This window comes from Glycine max, chromosome 7 (genome assembly GCF_000004515.6).
Source record: "Glycine max cultivar Williams 82 chromosome 7, Glycine_max_v4.0, whole genome shotgun sequence".
Lineage (NCBI taxonomy): Eukaryota > Viridiplantae > Streptophyta > Magnoliopsida > Fabales > Fabaceae > Glycine > Glycine max.
In genome coordinates, this window is record NC_038243.2 from 18,616,936 (window position 1) to 18,637,910 (window position 20,975).

At 35.7% G+C, this 20,975-nt stretch overlaps 2 protein-coding genes and 1 pseudogene across 2 annotated transcripts; all 3 read left to right on the forward strand.

Annotated features, from left to right (window-relative positions):
• Positions 1 to 7,667: 7,667 nt before the first annotated feature.
• Positions 7,668 to 16,148, forward strand: LOC100788355 (probable hexosyltransferase MUCI70; annotated as a pseudogene).
• Positions 16,149 to 16,594: 446 nt separating this feature from the next.
• On the forward strand, positions 16,595 to 20,197 carry LOC100788882 (receptor-like protein 6). The gene is made up of 2 exons (XM_026129250.2): positions 16,595 to 17,035; positions 17,201 to 20,197. Exons 1-2 carry the CDS (start codon positions 16,595 to 16,597, stop codon positions 18,215 to 18,217), a joined length of 1,458 nt encoding a protein of 485 aa, XP_025985035.1. The 3' UTR covers positions 18,218 to 20,197.
• On the forward strand, positions 18,283 to 20,287 carry LOC113002148 (receptor-like protein 53). The gene is made up of 3 exons (XM_026129107.1): positions 18,283 to 18,291; positions 18,617 to 19,897; positions 20,264 to 20,287. The coding sequence occupies exons 1-3, from the start codon at positions 18,283 to 18,285 to the stop codon at positions 20,285 to 20,287; spliced, it is 1,314 nt and encodes a 437-aa protein (XP_025984892.1).
• The last annotated feature ends 688 nt before the right edge of the window (positions 20,288 to 20,975 follow it).

Here is a 20,975-nt window from a genome sequence, read left to right on the forward strand (position 1 = left end):
AACCCCCCCCCCTCTTAATTATTTTGAGGCCACTTGATCCAACAATTTAGATTGTGTCGTGCTGTGAAGAGAGAGAAATGAGAAGACGACCATTAATTTTAGAAAAATTAGATTGTTGATGGGTCGATCCAACGGTAAATAAAATTCGTGTAATTTGTTTGCCTAAAAAAATAACAACTTCACGTAATATTTGTTATTAGTAGTTAGTATTTTGTTAGACCTTGTACTAGTGTCAACCACATCTCTCCGATAATAAAGCATGATTTCTAACCTCTTCTCTATGGTCTAAATATACCTTCCTTAGACCCTTTACTAGTCTCAACCACATCTCTCCGATATCTTGAGACAACTTAGATAGTTCTTCCTCCTCCATTGCTTTGTTAGCCTCACTAGTCCACTGGGCCAATCAATTGACAGACCCTGCCATAAGATCTAGTGCCCGCACAGATGGCTCTGCTTGTCCAACACGAGACTCAGCAAACTGTCTGGCAGATTCAACACACAAAATAAAATATGCATGTAGGAGGTTGATGTGCACAACTGATGCATGCACCACAGGGTAGGCCTACCATGAAGGAGGATGTTACTATGCTAATTAAGATATCCAACCCGAACGGGGACTCAAGTTATGAACACTACCTTGTTTAGTCTTTTTGTCTTAAGGGGATTGATGGATGTGCGAGAAAAAAATGGGCATAGCTTAAGGTGTAACATAGATTGCATAGAAACAATGTGTGATGCACAGTTGACTCTACTATTGTATATACACAGAAACTTCATTCATTATGTGTTCGAATTTTGATAATTTAGTTGTGTAACACGTTTTCCTATAGTGATTTTACATTTTTATGTTTGTTTCTTCTTTTTCATGATTATTCATCAATCATCACATCATTTGTTTTGTATTAATTTGCTGTAACATTTACTTAACCATTTCTACATATAGACACACACACACACACACACTAACACAGTAACACTTTATACCATCAATATGAAATGGAGCAAGAGAGAAATTGAACAACGACAAATTATTGTTGCAAAATGACCATCCATAACTAATTTAGTATTATATTTGTTCCACTTTTGCCTTGCTGGAAGAAATTACTGTTTAATTCTTCTTATAGTTTACTAGATAGCATGCCAATTACAATGTTAACTAAATGATTTTGTTGCTGTTGTAGCCAATAACAGTAGCAGTTGGGAATGTTGGAACAACTGGTGAAGATCTTTCTGATGTGACACCTGGTTTTGTAGTTCTAAAAGCTTTTTTAGGTAAGAGATGCTATTCTCTATTACTTATATAATGAGGCTTTGAAGTATTAGTTAGATTTGGGGTCTTTTACATTGATCAATACATAATATACCTTGCACGGGGCAATGTTTTGATCTTCGACTGTGTATGAAGCATGTGTGCATTATCTAATATAATCTTCAATACAACATATAATATACATTTCTTTCTCTTATGGATGCAGGCATTTATCATTGTTGGTCTTCATATCTGGTAAGTGAATTCACTATTGTTTCCTTTCCTTTTGTGAACTGCAAACTCAAAACTGGAACTAATATTGAATATAGCACCACTAGCTCTATTTTTAAAATGTGATTTTTGTCTACCTAAATTGAAATATATCCATGAAACATGAAACTTTGTGGTTGTTTGCATGTTGTTTGAATTGATTGTGGATAGACATGAAACTTGGGGGCTGAAATATATATTAATTAGAAGTACCAGTAGTGCCACATAATAAATGTAAATGTAGCAGCACCACTTTAAGAATAATAACCACCCAAGATCAAACCCAGCACCCGCACAACACATAGAATCAGCTGGCTCACACCAACCACTAAGGCAAGACACAACAGTTGTTATATTTTTATCAGTCACCATACGTTATTGTGTTAGAATTAAATTTCTTTGGCATTTCAGTCAGCAATGTTAGATTTTATTTATATTTTCAGCAGCTGCTCATGTTTGTGTAGCATTTATTGTGCTTCACAACAATGAATTACTTTTGCTACCCTTGCCTGCAATTTCATTGTAGGGCAAGCTAACAATTTAAGTGAAATGTTACACCCACTATAATATACATATATGTTATGTTTATGTTAATGAGACATTTTTTAAATTTAGGTTGGCAATTTTTTACCAGTTGTGTAGGTGAAGATTAAAGATACTTAGGACAATTGACTTTGTTGGTTGACCAAAGATAATTAAAGTCATAGCATTTGAAGCTGCCATTACCGCAATGATCTTTATTGTCAAAACCATCTATCTAGGTATGTAACTTAATCCGACTTGTATTTGGATTCTAAGTTTGTTGTTCATATATTACTATTATTGTCCATTAAAAATATGTGCATTTTGAGTGAACCCTAGTTTCCCGTTTGAGATTCAATACCATGATTAATACAGATAGTTTGGATTAGTCATGGTATGGAATCTTGAATTGTTTGTTTGGACAGTTTGGGAACTCTTTTTTTTTTACTTCATTCATAGTTATAGGTTAAGTATGTTGTGTTATATTTGATAAAATTTTGATTTATTGCGTATTGCTTTGTTCTCCGGCTGCATACTTGATTGTGGTCAATTTATGTGACCGCTTTCATTTTGTGTACTTGGAGACCAATGCGAAATGCTGCCAAAATTTCATCAAATTTACCATAACATACTTAACTTGTACATATGAATGAAGCAAAAAAGGTTGTTCCTGAATGGGATAGGACCTCACCTTCATATAAAAAAAGTGAGAATATCATGCATACAGTATAATAGAGGCGTTGTTATAGAACAGAAAACATGAATCGAAGTTGGATTCAAGCACCGTGCATAAGTGACGAGTATGAAAATGGGGTTGAAGATTTCTTGGAGTTTGTGCAACAACATGCACCAGGGTTGGGTGAAAATTATTTTTGTCCATGTATTAATTGTGTCAATGGAAGGCGTCAGTCATTAGATGGCATTAGATCACATCTTATTTATGATGGCTTCAATCGGAGTTATACAAATTGGATATGGCACGATGAATTACCAGAGATCTCAACACCCGCCGACACTGAAGCGGTACATGTACAAACCAGAGATCGAATGGAAGACATGATACTCGATCTTGGGAAAGAGGGTTTTTTGCAAGCTCATGCACCCTATTATGAAGAATTACAAACATATTCGAAGTTGCCATTGTACTTGGGGTGCACAACCTTCACTCGATTATTTGCGGTGCTAGCTTTGGTCAACTTGAAGGCTAGATTTGGGTGGAGTGACAAAAGTCTGACTGAGTTTCTTGTGTTATTGAAGAATATGCTTCTTCACGATAACAAGTTACCTAAGAGTCACTACGAGGCTAAGAAAATATTATGTCCTGTGGGTATGGAGTACCAGAAAATTCATGCATGTCGTAATGATTGTATGTTGTACAGAAATGAGTTTGCGGAAATGTGGAATTGCCCGACATGTGGGGTTTCACGATACAAAGTGAACAATGGGGAATACACTGATGATGTAGGCACAAACAACACTCGTCCAACAAAGGTTTGTTGGTACCTTCCAATTATACCAAGGTTTAAGCGATTGTTTGCTACTGAACACGATGCTTCAAACCTTAAATGACATGCAGTTGGAAGAATAAATGATGGGTCACTCCGACATCCCGCTGATTCTCCATAGTGGAAGACAATTGATCACTTGTATCCAGAATTTGGAGTGGAACCAAGAAACCTATGACTTGGTCTTGCTTCGGATGGCATGAATCCATTTGGTAACTTGAGCACTAGTCACAGTTCATGACCTGTTTTGCTAATGATTTACAACCTTTCTCCTTGGCTGTGCATGAAGCGCAAATACATGATGTTGTGTATGATGATAACGGGTCCAAGATAGCCAGGAAACGATATTGATGTCTATCTGACTCTGTTGATTGAAGACTTGCGCAAGTTACGAGTAGAAGGGGTTGATGTGTATGATGTAAATGTTGGACAGACCTTCAGGTTCCGTGCGAGGATATTTTGCACCGTTAATGACTTTCCAGCTTATGGGAATTTAAGCGGATATAGTGTGAAAAGACACCATGCATGTCCAATTTGTGAGAAAAACACAAGTTTCATCCAACTTAAACATGGGAAGAAGACAGTATATACAAGGCACCAAAGATTTTTGAAACATTATCGCCCGTATCGGCGATTGAAGAAAACATTTAATGGAACCCATGAGAGTAAAGATGTCCGGGAACCGTTAGCTGGACATGAAGTGTATGATCGAGTGAAAGACATCATAACTGTTTTTGGTAAGACACACAGGAAGGATCATGCTGACAAAAACATTTGGAAGAAAAGGTCAGTATTCTTTGATCTTCCTTATTGTACCAATCTACATGTTCGACATTGTCTCGACGTAATGCATGTGGAGAAGAATGTGTGTGATAGTTTAATAGGCACCCTTCTTAACATCAAAGGCAAGACAAAGGATGGTTTAAAATGTCTTCAGGATTTGGTGGAGATGGGTATACGACACTAGTTGCATCCACAGGCACAAGGTCGGCGAACGTATTTACCCCCAGCATGATACACAATGTCAACCAAGGAGAAAAAACATTTTTGTCATTGTCTGAAAAATGTTAAAGTACCATAAGGATACTCTTCCAATATTGAGAGTCTTGTGTCAGTTAATGATTTGAAGTTGGTTGGCTTGAAATATCATGATTGTCATGTGTTAATGCAACAGCTGTTGCCAGTGGCCGTTCATGGTATCTTGCCTGAGAAAGTTAGGGTTGCCATAAAACGTTTGAGTTTTTTCTTTAATGCTATTTGTAGCAAGGTTATTGACCCAAAACAATTGGATGATTTGGAGAATCAGGCTGCCATTATCCTGTGTGAATTAGAGATGTATTTTCTGCCATCGTTTTTTGACATCATGATTCACTTAATTGTTCATCTTGTACGTGAGATTCGGTTGTGTGGGCCCGTGTTTTTACGTTGGATGTATCCTGTTGAACGTTACATGAAGGTGTTGAAAGGATATACAAAAAAATCGATATCGACCAGAGGCTAGGCATTGCTGAAAGATATGTTGTTGAGGAAGCTATTGAGTTTTGTTCAGAATATATACACATCGCTACACTAGTGGGAGTTCCTCAAAATCGTCACGATTGCACCATTGATGGTCGGGGCACACGAGGATTCAATGTTGTAACCATGGATCACCAACAACTGTCACAAGCTCATCTATACGTATTACACAACACAACAGAGGTCATCCCATACATAGATGCTCACAAACAACATGTTAGCAGTATTCACCCAAAAATGAACATGATGAGGTTGTTGCAGGAGCACAATAGAAGTTTCATCCACTAGTTTCGAAAAACAATCTTCACCGATCATAGTGCTTCGAATACATTAAGATTGCTAGCTATCGATCTAAATTTGAATGTGCCAACATGGAAGGGATATGATATCAATCATTATTTTTTTTTGCACAAAGTCCCAGGATGATAAAAGTAGTGTGTAGAACAGTGGGGTGACTGTTGATGGTCAATTGAATCACTTTTGTAGTGCTTCAGATAACAATCCCATTCAAGCATGCATGCCTTACTATGGAGTCATTCAAGATATTTGGGAGCTTGATTACGGTCAATTTAGAGTAACTCTCTTCAAATGTAAGTGGGTCAGTGGAAATACCGGTGTGCGTCAAGACAAAATGGGATTTACTTTAGAAGACCTTCAAAAGTTAGGTTACAAGGACGACCCATTCATCATGGCAGCGCAAGCTCGGCAAGTGTTTTATGTAGAAGATCCCTACGACTCTAGATGGTCAGTGGTTTTGCAAGGGAGAACAATTTCTAGCAGTCACCATCTTGATGGTTCAACAGTTGATGTCACTGACATGCTGCCTTTCTCCAAAGACATGCCTTCGATTAATGATGAACAACAATAGGATGATGTATATGTAAATCATATTGATCATGACGAGGGTTTATAGGAGAACATTCCTACGTAACTGCGTAAGCATAAAGTACCATATACCTATTCCATGTCGCATAATTGTAATGCATAAATTTGTAATTAAATTTACAACTTATTGCGTATTACATAACTAACTTTGTCCTAACTGAATTTGTTTTATATCTGTAGGCTCATGGCAACACCCCTAATGTCCCCACCATATTCAGATAATCCTCTGGAGGTTACTTCAAGGAGGACTAGACAATCCACCAGGCTCAGAAGGCTGACTACTAGAAGCTTAGATCAGCCATGACCAATTGTTAACATCAATCCTGCCTCTGGAAGAGGATCAAGGCCCCATAAAAAAAAATTCATAGTTATCTAGGGGTTGTTGCACGGGAAAAAATTCCTATTGTCCACTCCAACTAGAATGTTGTCCCGAACGATCTGAAGAAGCTAATTTGGGAAGATATTTTGGTAAGCGGTTTTAAGTACACGTATGTTTATGATTGTCTTTATAAGTCACTTTAATATGAATCATTCATGCACTCTTACATAACAACTTTCATGTTCGGCGCAAATTTGACATCCCTGAAGGTGAGGATGCCAAAAAGAAGGTGATGTCAACAGTTGCAACTAGATGGAGGCAATTTAAGTCTTTCTTGACTTCTAAATTTGTGTATGCTGACAATGAGGGTCAACAAATAAGTGATCCTACAATGAAGTATGGTCTTGATCCAGCTACATGGGCAGAATTTGCAAAAAGCCGCCAAACCCCTAATTGGCAGGTTTGTGAATTTTTCTTGTATTTCAAAATGAATTCAGACAGTAAATTAAAGTCATGTAATATACAGAAATTGTTGGTTGTGTATCTAAGGGAATACGGAAGAAGGTGCAGGAGATTCAAAAATACAATGACTGCCCCCACTTACTGTCTTGTGGGGGCTATGATCTTTTAGACAAAAAAACTTATGGACAAGAAAAGGAAGCATCGAGAACATCTAGCTGAGTTTACTAAAAATCCATCACTCAGCAATGACCCTTCATCCCCCGTGTCGAGACATCTCAAGTGAAAGATGGCCCGCACAAAGCGTTATGGGCAAATGACCTCTGCAGCAGCACAACAGATATCAGACAAAATTGTGAGTTGATTTGTTGTTTGTTTACAATCATTGTCAAATAATTGTGTCATTGCAATAGCCACTCACATTTAATTTGATAAATTGTGTTTGCATGCAAGATTCTTTAGAGGAACAGGTGATGCAGGGAAGCTTTGTTCCCCATGGTCGTCAGGATATCGTAAACACAACTATTGGCAGACCTGAGCATCTAGGACGTGTTCGTGTCGCAGGGACATGTGTCACAATCAACCAATACTTTGGACAAGCATCACGTAGCTCAAGCACTTCGCCGCCATCAATCACCCAACAACAATTGGCTGACATCATCGGTGACCTCAAGGATCAGGTACGAAAAGAGGTTGAGGAAGAAAACAAGCAGCAGCAGGAGGCGTGGAGGAGGGAAGTTGAAGTGTAACACAAGCGCAATTTGGAGTTAAAAAAATCAATTAAAATAGAGTTATCTCATATTGCATCACATCAATCATCCCCCTAGAGTCGGTAGAAATAAAAGTTTTAGGTGCACGTGTGAGCACAAAGGGTAGTTGCACTGAACCAGAGACAAAAGGAGTAGCTAAAGAGCCTTCTGATGTTGTTGTGGACCTAATGGGCTTGTACGTAGTACACGATCAAAGTACTATGCTCGTGGCATTGGGAAAACTATACGACACTTCATCCTCCACACACAATGTGCCTTATGCAAATGACGTGGTTAGGGTGAGTGTTGTCACAGTTTACCACGGTGACGCTCAGATCCCTTTTTTGATGTCAGAGGTTCGGTTTGTCAGCCAAGCTGTTGGCATATTCGTCGCTTGGCCGAAACATCTATTCAAAGTGGTATCTCATGAGGTTATTTATTTTTCCTCGGAAAGCATTTGTGATTTTGTCGTAATGAATTACATGTACACTAACTGTTATTATCATTAACCTTGTAGGATTCGCAGAAGCCTTTGCCCAACTCGGTTGGATCGGCTGAAAGGGGCACTACAATGGCTGCAGTTGATTCCCTGGGAGAATTGGTGAAGAACTTATTTCACGTTTACCAAAAGCCAGTCGAGTTATCGTGGGACGGGGTGAAATTTGGGATACCAAATTCAAAAAATGGGTTTTTCATCACACATGCAAATGTTACTGAAATCATTTTAGGTGACAAATGTTTAAACATGTCTATACTACAGCTGTGGATGATGTAAGTAAATTAGATCTCCTTATCTAAGTCATAATTAATTGTACTTACAACATTTGGTTAACAATATTCTTTATCGTGTTTCAAAAAGGTTTATGAATGATTGGAGTACAAGCATAGGTTTTTCCCCAGTTTATGGTTTCCTTGAGCCGCATTCTATACACAACGCAAAGGACAGACGTCAAGAATGTGAACAATACATAGAAACGTGGGTCAAGAAATCACATCGAGAAGTGTACTTAGGACCTTTCTTGAATCAGTAAGTAAATTCATGTCACTGTTGTGAAAAAGTTTGCATTATAAATTCGTTAATTTTATTTTGTTCACTTCAGGGCACATTGGCAACTTCTTGTTTTGTGTCCATGAGAGAATCTTGTAGTTTGGTTTTGTTCTTTACGGAAAAAGCCTGATGTTCACATCAAGGCTGCAATTAACAGGTAATTAGAAAGCTTAAAAAAATGTACGATTTACCAGTTGTTATGTAGCAACAAAGTCTTCTATATGTTATATACGTTTTTGTTATTTTCGAAATTAGTGCAATGAAGAAAATATTCACTACTCTGGAAGGCAAGGCGGATGGTCCTGCACCTCGATGGATTGAACCAAAGGTATGTCATTATTTCATCAATAGGTATTTGAAATTAGTACCATGTCTAACAAAAAATGAGGCACCTTAATTGGGTATTTTAAATTTTCATGTAGAGTCATCTTCAAGCCGGAGGCTATGAGTGTAGATACTATGTCATGCATTGGATGTGGTGCATATTTAGTGGCGGTTTGAAGAACGAATGGAATAAGGTAAGCATACTATAAGAATAAGTAATCAGTTTGTTGGTATGAAATCCTACCTCAATGGTTGATGTACAAAACTAATTTAATATTTAACATTTTGTAGTGGTTTTCGGATGGAACAACATTAAACAATGACACCATGACGACACTACGGAAGAAATGGGCAGCCTATTTTCTACAACTTCAAAACATGGAAGTTAGACAAATTTAGATGACATAGGAACATTGTTGTTTGGAACTTAATATTTTCATTGTTTATTTTTCATGAATAATTATGGTCATGACATTTAATTCAACATTATTATATAAGTCTTTCTTAATATTTTATGTACCTTAGTCATTGTACAATGTTTTCGGGTTGCGATTTGTACTTATCCCCATAGGATAAGTGTTTTTGTTGTGGCACATTGATTGAGTTCAGGTTAGCGTTATCCGCATTATGGTACTCCCTTTGACGGATTGTGTAATTAAGAAGAACAAAAATAAGGTACATATACTGCCATGACTTTAGGCAAATTTATCATGGGACTATATATACCCTCTTGTCAAACAAGGCTGCCACCACACTCATTTCTTTTTCTCTATCTTTTGTTCTGCTCAGGTCGATCTACCTACCTTGGTTCTTCTCTATTCTGTTATTTGAGTGAAGCACAAAATGACCATCCTCATTGAGCAACTTGCCCTTGGATTTGATGGCTTGGTGTTTTGAAAGGAAAGAAAAGCCCCCAATGTCAATTTTAGATTTGATGATGAGCCAAAGAATGTTGGCATATCAGAGACAAGCTCCAATTTATTCTCTTGTGCTTAAGTAACTGATCTTTTACATAATATCATGGGGACATAGATATGTATGTTGATTCTTGTAGATCATGGGTCTTTGGAGAAGCAGCAGTAACAGCTACAGAACAATGGTGTGTCACTTATTCAATCAACACGCAAACCCACGAAGACGCTGAAGGAGAATGACAGGTTTTTCCATTGGATCTATTGTTTCTGCACATATCTTATGTTAGGTAATTTTATATGGTATTTTCAATAGTGTCCCTCTTCCATGTAGATAGTAGTAAGTTTGTTGAGCTAGGGTAGTTTATGAGGATATGGAAGGCAGGTGAATATTTTAGGTTGCTTAACGTTAGTGGTATGATCTTGAACATTTTGGCTTGTTTGTGTTTCAGCATGCCCAGTATGTTACCTTCCCGTGGATGAAGCCATTGCACTTATGCCTAAGCTTCCGTCACCTTCTCCAGTACTTAAGAACTTAGCATTTATCTATGAGGAAACTCTTAGCAGGAATGGTGAATTTGGTGGTTCGAACTTTGGTGGATATCCTATTTTGAGGCAAAGAAATGAATCTTTTGATATGTGAGAGTCAATGAGTGTGCACTGTGGGTATGTTTCATGTTTTGTTGGATGTTTCCCTTCTGTATATCTATGAGTACTGAAGAAGGGTGTTTGTGGTTATAATTTGTTTGTTTCAGTAATAAAAGGTATTTCTCCTATCCTTTTACTCACATCTGTCCATTCGGCATCTACAATGCTAACATTCGAAGAAAAATTATTACTTTTTATGTATGTATACATCATTCACATTTGTAAGAGGAACTAAACCTGATCACAACACAGGATTTGACATGGATGAAGATGACCTCATTGAAATGGAGCAGTGTCACGACGTAGTTGATGCATTAGCCATATTTGGTTTGTATTATGTGGTTTTTGCTTTCATTTAGATGTTTAATCTGGCATGTTGCTAATGAATTATATTTGTTGCTCAGGAAATTTTGATGAGATAAACGACCCAACAAATATAAGTGATTATTCAAAGGAGACAATATGCTTCCTTATGTTTGTAGATGAAGAAATAGAGTCTAATTTGAGGAGTTCTGCCAGGCTGGGGACCAGAAAGAAGATTGGTTTGTGGAGAATTATTGTTTCTCATAATCTTCCTTATACAGATCCAAGAGGCACAGGGAAGGTTAGAATTATATGCAAGCTAGCACCATCAAGAAATTAGCATTTTTGTTGTTAGTCATATACTCATTTGTTTATGATCTGATTTAAATAATTACTATTTTCTTTATGATTTGATTATTGCTTTTCTTTTCATTCAAATATAACTTTTCCTTTTGGTTTGAATTGAAAATAACAAAAATATCTCAGCCAGACACTGTTGTATTTTCTTGTTGATAAAATAGTACTTTTATGTACTTGTAACTTAAGCTATCTTTTCTGCAGATTCCAAAGCTTCTGTTGCATAGAATGGTTCCAAATGCCCACTATTCTATATGGCTTGATAGAAAGCTTGAGCTTCTTGTTGATCCATATCAAATCCTTGAAAGGTATATTTCAGTATTGCTCTTTAATACAATATACTGATTCATTTTACATGTGAAACTTGTAGATCATATTTCAGTCCTACATTCATACATCATTTGATACGAGATTCATCTTTCTAATTCTTATCGTCATAGATACAGTATACTGCATGTGTAGAATTGATTCAATTATTTTATTTCCACCTTAATGGTACTGCTTACAACTACAAATGCACTGAGTTATGAATCTTGATATATGCCAATAGTATGTTTTATTGAACTTACCAAGAATGGTTATTTGTGTCATAACATGCCATTATTATATTTTGGAAGTTCGACAATGTGATTTCCTTCCCACACAACATGGCATCTTACTCTTTCTAGACCATCAAAGGCGTCTATATTTGTCTTTAATTGACATGTTGTGGTGAATGTAAGCATAGTTTTAATGAAGAAAACTTATAACTGGTCTTACAATAGAGAGTTTATTGCATTTAATATGGTTGTTAAAATTCAAGATGTGGAACTACCTCTATTGCCTATTTCAGTGGATTAAATACCAGTAGGTAGTCTTTAAAGAGCATAGCAATGAAAAGTGAGGATAACTTAAATCTGAAATTTAAAAAACCCTGTTTTTGGTCCTGGTTCAAATTTATCCTCCATAAAGGAACAATAGCTCTATTCAACTCCTAATAAATCATGTTTGAGTCATTTACTTTCTTCCTTAACTTCCAGGTCCTAAGATACCATTTAGATTGCTATATCTAGAAATTCCCATTTGGACTAACAAAGCTATGCTCACACAGAGTGCAAGCCTAAGACATGCTATGTAAATCAAAACATTGTCATGTATAAGATTAGATCAGAGATCTTCATCTTAGCTTGCTCTTATTATGAATTAAGATAATAAATTGTCTCCATGCAACATAGGCATTTCTTCAAAATGCAAATTGCTATTTCATCAACATTAGTACTCATTAGGAGCTAGCATAAATAGAGTTTAGTTATCACCTTGTAGAGCTAACCACTACAACATTTTTTTGTAGGATTATAGCTTCATTGTTTTTGGTTTGAAGTACTAGAATCTTGGCAATTGCCTACTTTAGTGTATGAAACTATTATTTGGATACTAAAATTTAATGATTAGCAGCTTCTTCTGTCCACTGCTCTATATGTTGGTTTTAGCATTTCCTCTTTAGATCTTTTTGTTCCTCCTGCTCTATGCCAAGTCTTGTTTTCCATCTTGGTTGGGTGGCTATTGACAATTTATAATGTATCTTGCATGAAAATCAAGGTTGAGTTTTTATTGGATTTTCATATATGCCTTTTGGGGTATATTATCCCTGAATATTATTTATTAAGCCTCACATAATCATACCTATGGTGACTTTGTACTAGGTTTATGTTAAATTTTCTTGATAGAATACATGTGTTGGCACATTAATTGTTGTCATCCTTATTTAGACTTTTGTGGAGGAAGAATGCAATTTTTGCAATATCTAAACATTATAGATGCTTTGATGTATTTGTTGAGGCCGAAGCAAATAAAGCTGCTGGAAAGTATGAGAATGCCTCTATTGACTTTCAGAATGACTTTTACAAGAATGAAGGACTAACTCCATATGCAGAGGCCAAACTTCCTTTTATAAGTGGTAAGCTAAACTTCGTGTTTCCTTGTTGGATGAGATGCAACTGGTTCTAGTTCATTTTCATTTCTCAACCTTTATGGCTAATTTGCAGATGTTCCTGAAGGATGTGTAATAGTATGAGACCATGTTCCCATTAGCGATCTTTTTACATGTCTTTGGTTCAATGAAGTTGGCTGATTCACTTCTAGGGACCAGATTAGTTTCTCAACTGTCAGTGACAAACTTTTGTCCAGGGTGGATTTTCATTTTCCTTGTTTAATTTTTGGCTTCTTGTTTAATTTTTATGCTATCAGTAGAACTACAAAATATATGTGATTGATTGGAAAAATATGAAACTAGAAAATATAATTAATTGATGGCATAAAATTTAATTAATTTCATATTGTCATGTGTTTATTGCAGGGACAAGGTATTTCAACAACTGTTTGAACACTGTAAATGTACAAAAAAATAGATCCAATTAGAAAAAAAATACATTTTATGTCAATTCTGTCGAGACTGTTGTAGAATGCAACGCATTCTAAGACAGTCACGTGTCAATGATCGTCTTAGAATGCATTGCATTCTACGACGGTCACGTGTCAAGGACCGACGTAGAATGCATGTCATTCTAAGACGGTCGTTGACACGTGACTGTCTTAGAATGCTATGCATACTACGTCGGTCCTTGACACGTGAATTCTACAACGGCCACGTGCGTAGACTGTCTTAGAATGCATTGCATTCTACGTCGGTCACGTGTCAAAGACCGACGTAGAATGCATACCATTCTAAGACGATCATTCTGAGACATCGACGTAGAATTATACACATTCTAAGACGGTCTACGTGACCGTCGTAGAATAGGTGAGACCTTTTGACGACGTCGGCTACAACGACGGTCCTGAACGGATGTAGTAAGCCTTAAATAACCGATGTAGAATCCAGCTTCTCTAGTAGTGTCTCTTTATGCTAAAACATGATATTCAACGTATAATCCAACATTAATATTAGTCACAATTCAAAAATGATATTGTAATCCCTAATTCCTTAGATGAAAAGACATAAGTTTCTCCATTAAATGTTAATCTCGTGCACTTTTAACAAAAGAAATTGTTTTAAGTTCAATGACCCAAAGATAATCATTACCTCTCATCTTATTCCCAGCTTCGAGGTTTAATAGACATTTTAACACAGTTCAAGAAAAAAAAAATTATTTTCCAATAACAATCTCATCCAAGAATCAAGATATGAGTGGCTAAATCATAACAGACATGAAACATAGAAGTAAAAAATTAATATTGAAGAACAAGATGGATATATAACACTATTTCAAAAATATACATAAAAGTTAAGGTTCAGATACAATCTAATTCTAACAATTGAGGGTTTAGCTACCCATGTCCATGAATAACATCCAAAAGCAAGAAAGATGAAGGACCAATGGAAGAAAAAAGTTGGGGAAGAAAAACTTTAGTAAATGAGCCATTTTTACAAAATGAGAGAGCATGCCCAAAAAAATCTACACTTAAAGTAAGTGTCTCCTCAAGTTAAAAACTTTGGACTTAAACAAATATTACAATTTTGCAGTACTACAACTTTGTCCAAATTCAACTTAAACTAAAATTGTTTTGATTAAGTTAATTTTCTTATATAATTTTCTTTTTTATCTTCTCCAAAAAGGAACTTCAATCTGGGTCATCCAACATGTGAAATCTAACAAAATAATAAGTTAAAGAAAATAAATTACAACTTAACAATTTATATCGGAAAGACATAAAAAAATTCTTAAATAAGAGAAAAAGATGAAATAATTACTTAAATTCATATATCTCAAGTTAATTATATTTTGGCCATTATTACTTTTAAAGATGGAAAAAGAAGTATTGAAATGTTGATTTTATTTACTAATGATTGATGGTTTGAAGTACTGTTTTAATTTGTAATATGAAGCATAGCCTTGTACTCTTGTGGTGTATCACTTTATGGCACAACTTGTGCTTTAAACTGGTTTTTAGTTTCTAATATTGGCATTCGAGCTCCATCTGTAAATTAAGTTACCTGTGTCTATGTTACTACAACAATGATCAAGGCCGGTTAGTAAAAATTGTGCAAACAAATGTTTGAATACTCTGCGACTTTTAGTTCTAATACAATGCTTTAATTTAAAGTGGATAGTGGATTAGAAATAGGAAAATGAATAAAATTGAAAAGTATATAGAATATGCATACATATTACTCAATAGGTATGTATATGTTTGACTTCTCGTTGAGTCCGCAGAATGACATTTCATAAGAATTAGGGACATATTTTTCGTCTTTGTTCATGGATTATTTTGAAAACATGTGTTACCGTAAAATCAACGACAACTCAAATATGTCCTATATTTACACTAGATTGGTATCACCCTGCTCAACATAATTTTTAAGAAATAGTTATTACATTTTTTAAAATAATTAATATCCTCCAAATTATAGAAATTTTTATTATTTGCTTACATATTTTTTTGTGGTAGAAATTGTTATTACGTTATTTTATGATTTGAAACAAAAAATTATTTTTCCTTTTAAAAAAATATATTTTAGTATTAGTGTATATACAAGTGAAGAACAGGACAATTAATTTTTATCGTGTACATTTCTTTGCCCCAAAAATAATAAAAGCAACATATTTATTGAATTTGGAATAAAATAGTGACATTTATAATTTTATCTAATCCAAGTGTCTTCAATAAATTCGATTGAATTTTATTAAAATCAGAATTTTTTTATTAACCATGCAATTCTAAAATTATTTCATGCTACCTCTTTATATAAGTTGCCAATATTGCCAACTCCATTTAACAAGCTCAGCTGCCAACAAAAAAATCTTCAGACAAGAAGTGACTTGGAAAATGAACCCAATAATGGCAACTTTGTTTTTCTTTCTTGTCTGGTAAGGATAATTAATTGCAAACGGCACACGGCGAAGAAAAATATAGAAAAAAAAAAAAAAAGACTGGCACCTTAGGACGTGGTTTACTTTGACTTGGCTTCACTATCTTACACTTTTTTTCTGTGGCTAAGCCGTCTCTCTCACTCAACTTTTCTTCTGCATATAATTGTGAGTTGAGTTATTCTTAACATGTGTCCAAATGCAGGTGCACCTCTCACCGTTGGAATGTAATAAAAACACATAGATATTGTATTTAATTGTATTTTTAACCCTTTTTTCAATTTTACAAATTTTACCCTCAATTTTTATTGTGGTGTTATTATTTTTGTTAAATATTAGATATAATTTAATTATTAGATCAAAATTACATAATTAAAATAGCGGAGGGATTAAATTTGAAAACAGAAAATAGGGGTACAAAATTTGTGAAATTGAGAAAGTAGGAGACCCAAAAGTTCAAAGTTTATTTTGTTTATATCCAACGGTCACACATATAAGTCGCAAAATGCTGCTAGCTTAGAAATAGCATTGTAGAATCACTTTTGATGACATTTCCTTGCCAAATTGCATTGTAACATAAACACTGGAAAACAAAGGGTCTATAGCCCATCATTAGCCTGTTCCCTTCTTCAGCCTATGCTGTTTTGGTTCATTGCGTCTCTCTCTCATAGAGTCCAATGAGAAATCCCCATGTTTCATTCTTTTCCATCATATTCTGCTACTGCTTCTGGATATACCACAGTGTTTACTTCACCGGGGTTTCTGCCCATATTGTTGAGGATCAACAACAATCACTGCTCAAACTGAAGAACAGCCTCAAATTCAAGAATGAAAATTCTACCAAACTTGTGTCCTGGAATTCAAGCATAGATTGCAGTGAGTGGAGGGGTGTAACCTGTGATAAGGAGGGACGTGTTATTGGCCTTGACCTGAGTGGAGAATCAATCAATGGTGGACTTGACAATTCAAGTACTCTTTTCAAACTGCAAAATCTCCAGCAATTGAATTTGGCTGCTAATAACTTGGGTTCTGAGATACCATCCGGATTCAACAAGTTGAAGAGATTAACATATCTGAATTTGTCGCATGCAGGCTTTGTGGGGTTCCTACCTGACAAGGTTGGTAACTCTTGATATCTCTTCTGTTTCCTATTTATATGGTCAGCCACTGAAACTTGAAAAATTAGATCTACATATGCTTGTCCAAAATCTTACCATGATTAGTATATGGATGGTGTAAGTGTATCAGCTCAGGGAAATGAATGGTGCAATGCTTTGTTGCAGCTGCATAGCCTGCAGGAGCTAGGCATGTCAAACTGCAATCTTTCTGGGCCCCTTGATCCTTTGCTGACAAGACTTGAGAATCTATCAGTCATTCGTCTTGATCAGAACAATTTATCATCCTCAGTGCCAGAAACCTTTGCTGATTTTCAAAATTTGACAACCCTTCACCTTAGTTCTTGTGAATTGACAGGAATATTTCCAGATAAGATCTTTAAGGTAGCAACGTTGTCTGATATAGACTTATCATTCAATTATCATCTATATGGATCTTTGCCTGAATTCTCAGTTAATGGTCCTCTTCGGACATTGATTGTAAGGGACACAGAGTTCTCAGGGTCAATACCAGCTTCTATAAATAATCTTAGGCAGTTATTCGTCATAGATACTTCTAATTGCTATTTCAATGGAACACTGTCGAGTTCAATGTCAAGACTCAGGGAACTCACTTATCTGGATTTGTCATTTAATGACTTCATTGGTCCAATTCCGTCCTTGAATATGTCCAGGAATCTCGTGTATTTAGACCTCTCACACAATGATTTCACAGGTTCAATCACTTCTGTTCACTTGGAAGGCTTACCAAAACTGGTCCAATTTGATTTGCAGGACAACTTCCTCAATGGAAACCTTCCTTCGTCAATTTTCTCTCTCTCATTGCTACAAAGTATACAACTTTCCAACAACAACTTTCAGGGTCAGTTGAATAAATTTTTAAATATCTCTTCCTCCGTGTTAGAGATCCTTGATTTAAGTAGTAACGATTTAGAAGGGCCCATTCCTACAGATATCTTTAGTCTCAGATCACTTAATGTCCTCAGACTATCTTCAAACAGGTTAAATGGCACATTGAAGCTAGATGTGATTCAGCAACTTGAAAATCTAACTACATTATCTCTTTCACACAACGAATTGTCAATAGACATGAATGTTACAGATGTAGGCATAATATCTTCCTTTCCCAATATGAGCAGTGTAGAGTTGGCTTCCTGTAATCTGATAGAGTTCCCTAGTTTCTAGAGAAATCAGACACAAATAACAACTTTAGACCTCTCAAGCAACTATATTCAAGGATCTATACCAACATGGATTTGGCAACTTGACTCTCTTGTTCAACTAAATCTTTCTCACAATTTGCTCATAAATTTAGAAGGAGCTGCGCAGAACACTAGTTCCAATTTGAGGCTCCTTGACCTCAAATCTAACCAACTCCAAGGGAAGCTTCCTATATTTCCAAAGAATATAATTTATTTGGACTATTCAAGCAATAACATTTGTTTCACTATTCCATCAAATGTTGGTACTTATCTGTCTTCCATAATTTTCCTGTCTCTTTCCAATAACAGTTTATCTGGGAATATTCCTCATTCCTTGTGCAATAATTCAAATCTGCTAGTTCTGGATGTTTCCTATAATCAGTTCAATGGGAAAATTCCGGAGTGCTTAACACAGAGTGACACACTTGTGGTATTAAATCTGCAACATAACCAGTTCAATGGCAGCATTCCAGATAAATTTCCACTATCTTGTGCTTTAAAGACTCTGGATCTCAATAGTAATCTATTGAGGGGCCCAATTCCCAAATCTCTAGCAAATTGCACATCATTAGAGGTGTTGGATCTTGGAAACAATCAGGTAGATGATGGATTTCCATGCTTCTTAAAAACAATATCCACACTGTGTGTCATGGTTTTGAGGGGAAACAAATTTCATGGGCACATTGGATGCTCTCATACTAATAGTACTTGGCATATGCTTCAAATTGTTGATGTGGCTTTCAACAATTTCAGTGGTTTACTTCCAGCAAAATGCTTCAAAACTTGGAAGGCAATGATGCTTGACGAATATCATGATGGATCAAAGCTCATTCGCATTGGATCTCAAGTCCTTATATATAGTGGTATATATTATCAGGATTCTGTGATACTTACAAGCAAAGGTTTACAGATGGAGTTTGTTAAAATCCTAAGTATCTTCACATCTGTTGACTTCTCATCCAATAATTTTGAAGGAACGATACCAGAAGAGCTTATGAATTTTACAAGACTTATTTTTCTCAACTTGTCACATAATGCTTTAGCAGGCCAAATCCCTTCATCTATAGGGAATTTAATACAGCTTGAATCATTGGACCTGTCTAGAAACCGTTTTGATGGAGAAATTCCCTCGCAGCTTGCAAGTTTAAACTTCCTCTCATACCTAAACCTTTCCTATAATCGTCTGGTTGGAAAAATCCCTGTAGGTACACAGCTTCAATCATTTGATGCATCTTCCTATGCTGGAAATGCAGAATTATGTGGAGTTCCTTTGCCTAAAAATTGCTCTGATATGAGCAATGCAGAAGAAAAAGTGCCTGAAGTACATACAGATTTTGGAGTTAAGTTTGACTGGACTTATGTATCAATAGGAGTGGGTTTTGGCGTTGGAGCAGGATTGGTTGTAGCTCCATCATTGTTTTTGGAGATTCTGAAAAAATGGAGCAACCATAAAATTGATAAAGTTCTCCTTGTCGTTCTTCCAATGTTTGGTTTAACTTGGATACCCATTGATGATGATGAAGCAGAGGAAGATACTGAAGAAAATAACTCGGACATGGAAGAGGAGTGTGACTACAATGAGGAACAAACTATTTTGTGCCATCAAAGGTTTCAAGGGCGGTATTGTGTCTTGTGTTCCAAGCTTGATATCCGTAAGAAGAAGGTAATTCACGACCCAAGGTGTACATGTTACCCCTCACCACCCATTTCAACATCAACTTATCCAGATTCATATTCTTCTCATTCACACGCATGATGAAAACATGATCATCTGTTTCTTTTGTTTTTCCCTTCATTCTTTGTTCAGATTACATATATGTACCTCTCTGATTGTTCCCTTTATTCTTTGTTTTCCCTTTATTTTATTTTATTTTTCTATTTTGCATGCACCTACACATAGAAAATAAACCCAAGGGTGGCAAAATACAATGAGAGAAAGCAACCATGTACCTTTGATTTTTTAGATGGTTTTTTGTGGGTATTCTATGATTAGAAAACTCATTGAATAATGGAATGTCAATGCTCTCAGTCAGGATTATCATCGAACATTTGAGACTCAATAGTTCACTGACTGAACTGCTGCAACGCTTATGATTTTGCACAATTGCACGCACCTGTACCAGCCTTTTCTCTGGTAGGAAAATGGCTAAATAATTAAAGAGTGCAAAAATTACGTACATGAAAGTATTGATGGAGCAAAAGTCGTGGTTAGATTTTAAAGATCGTAGAGGTTTTAGAGTAGAGGGAAAAAGTGAGTGGTGTGGGTAGTTAAGCAAACATGGGGTGGTATCCTGAAAACTATTACTAGAATCCAATAAATAAAGGGGTTTGGGCATTGTGAAGATTAGGTTCATAATTGGAGATTAGTGCGTCACAACTCACAACCAGGTAAGCTACGCAATTACATCCTTGTTTTTGTTTCCTAAATTAAATGCACTACTAGTTTTTTCCTTGCCCCAAACCGAAGTATAAAAAATGCAAATCAGCTGATATAGATAGATGTGTTTGTGCAACCAAAAAAAGCAGATGTATGTTTCTAATTAGGAACACATCTTTAACATACAAATCTAAATCTATAACGGTTAAGAGGAGAAATTACCTAATACCAATAAAATTATTATTTAAAAAAGTCACATAATTTTGTCATTTGATCCTAATTATTCATGAGTGTTTGTATGGTTTAGATTTGTTTTCTCACCCTTTTATTATAATATGTTATATGTTAAAGTGTAATTTTTATT

Excerpts from the sequence above, each read along its gene's own strand:
- LOC100788882 (XM_026129250.2), top strand. The coding sequence starts at position 16,595 with ATGAGAAATCCCCATGTTTCATTCTTTTCCATCATATTCTGCTACTGC. Across the intron at positions 17,036-17,200 it reads TGGGGTTCCTACCTGACAAG|CTGCATAGCCTGCAGGAGCT; the intron begins GTTGGTAACTCT and ends GCTTTGTTGCAG.
- LOC113002148 (XM_026129107.1), top strand. Across the intron at positions 19,898-20,263 it reads TTGATATCCGTAAGAAGAAG|TCAGGATTATCATCGAACAT; the intron begins GTAATTCACGAC and ends CAATGCTCTCAG.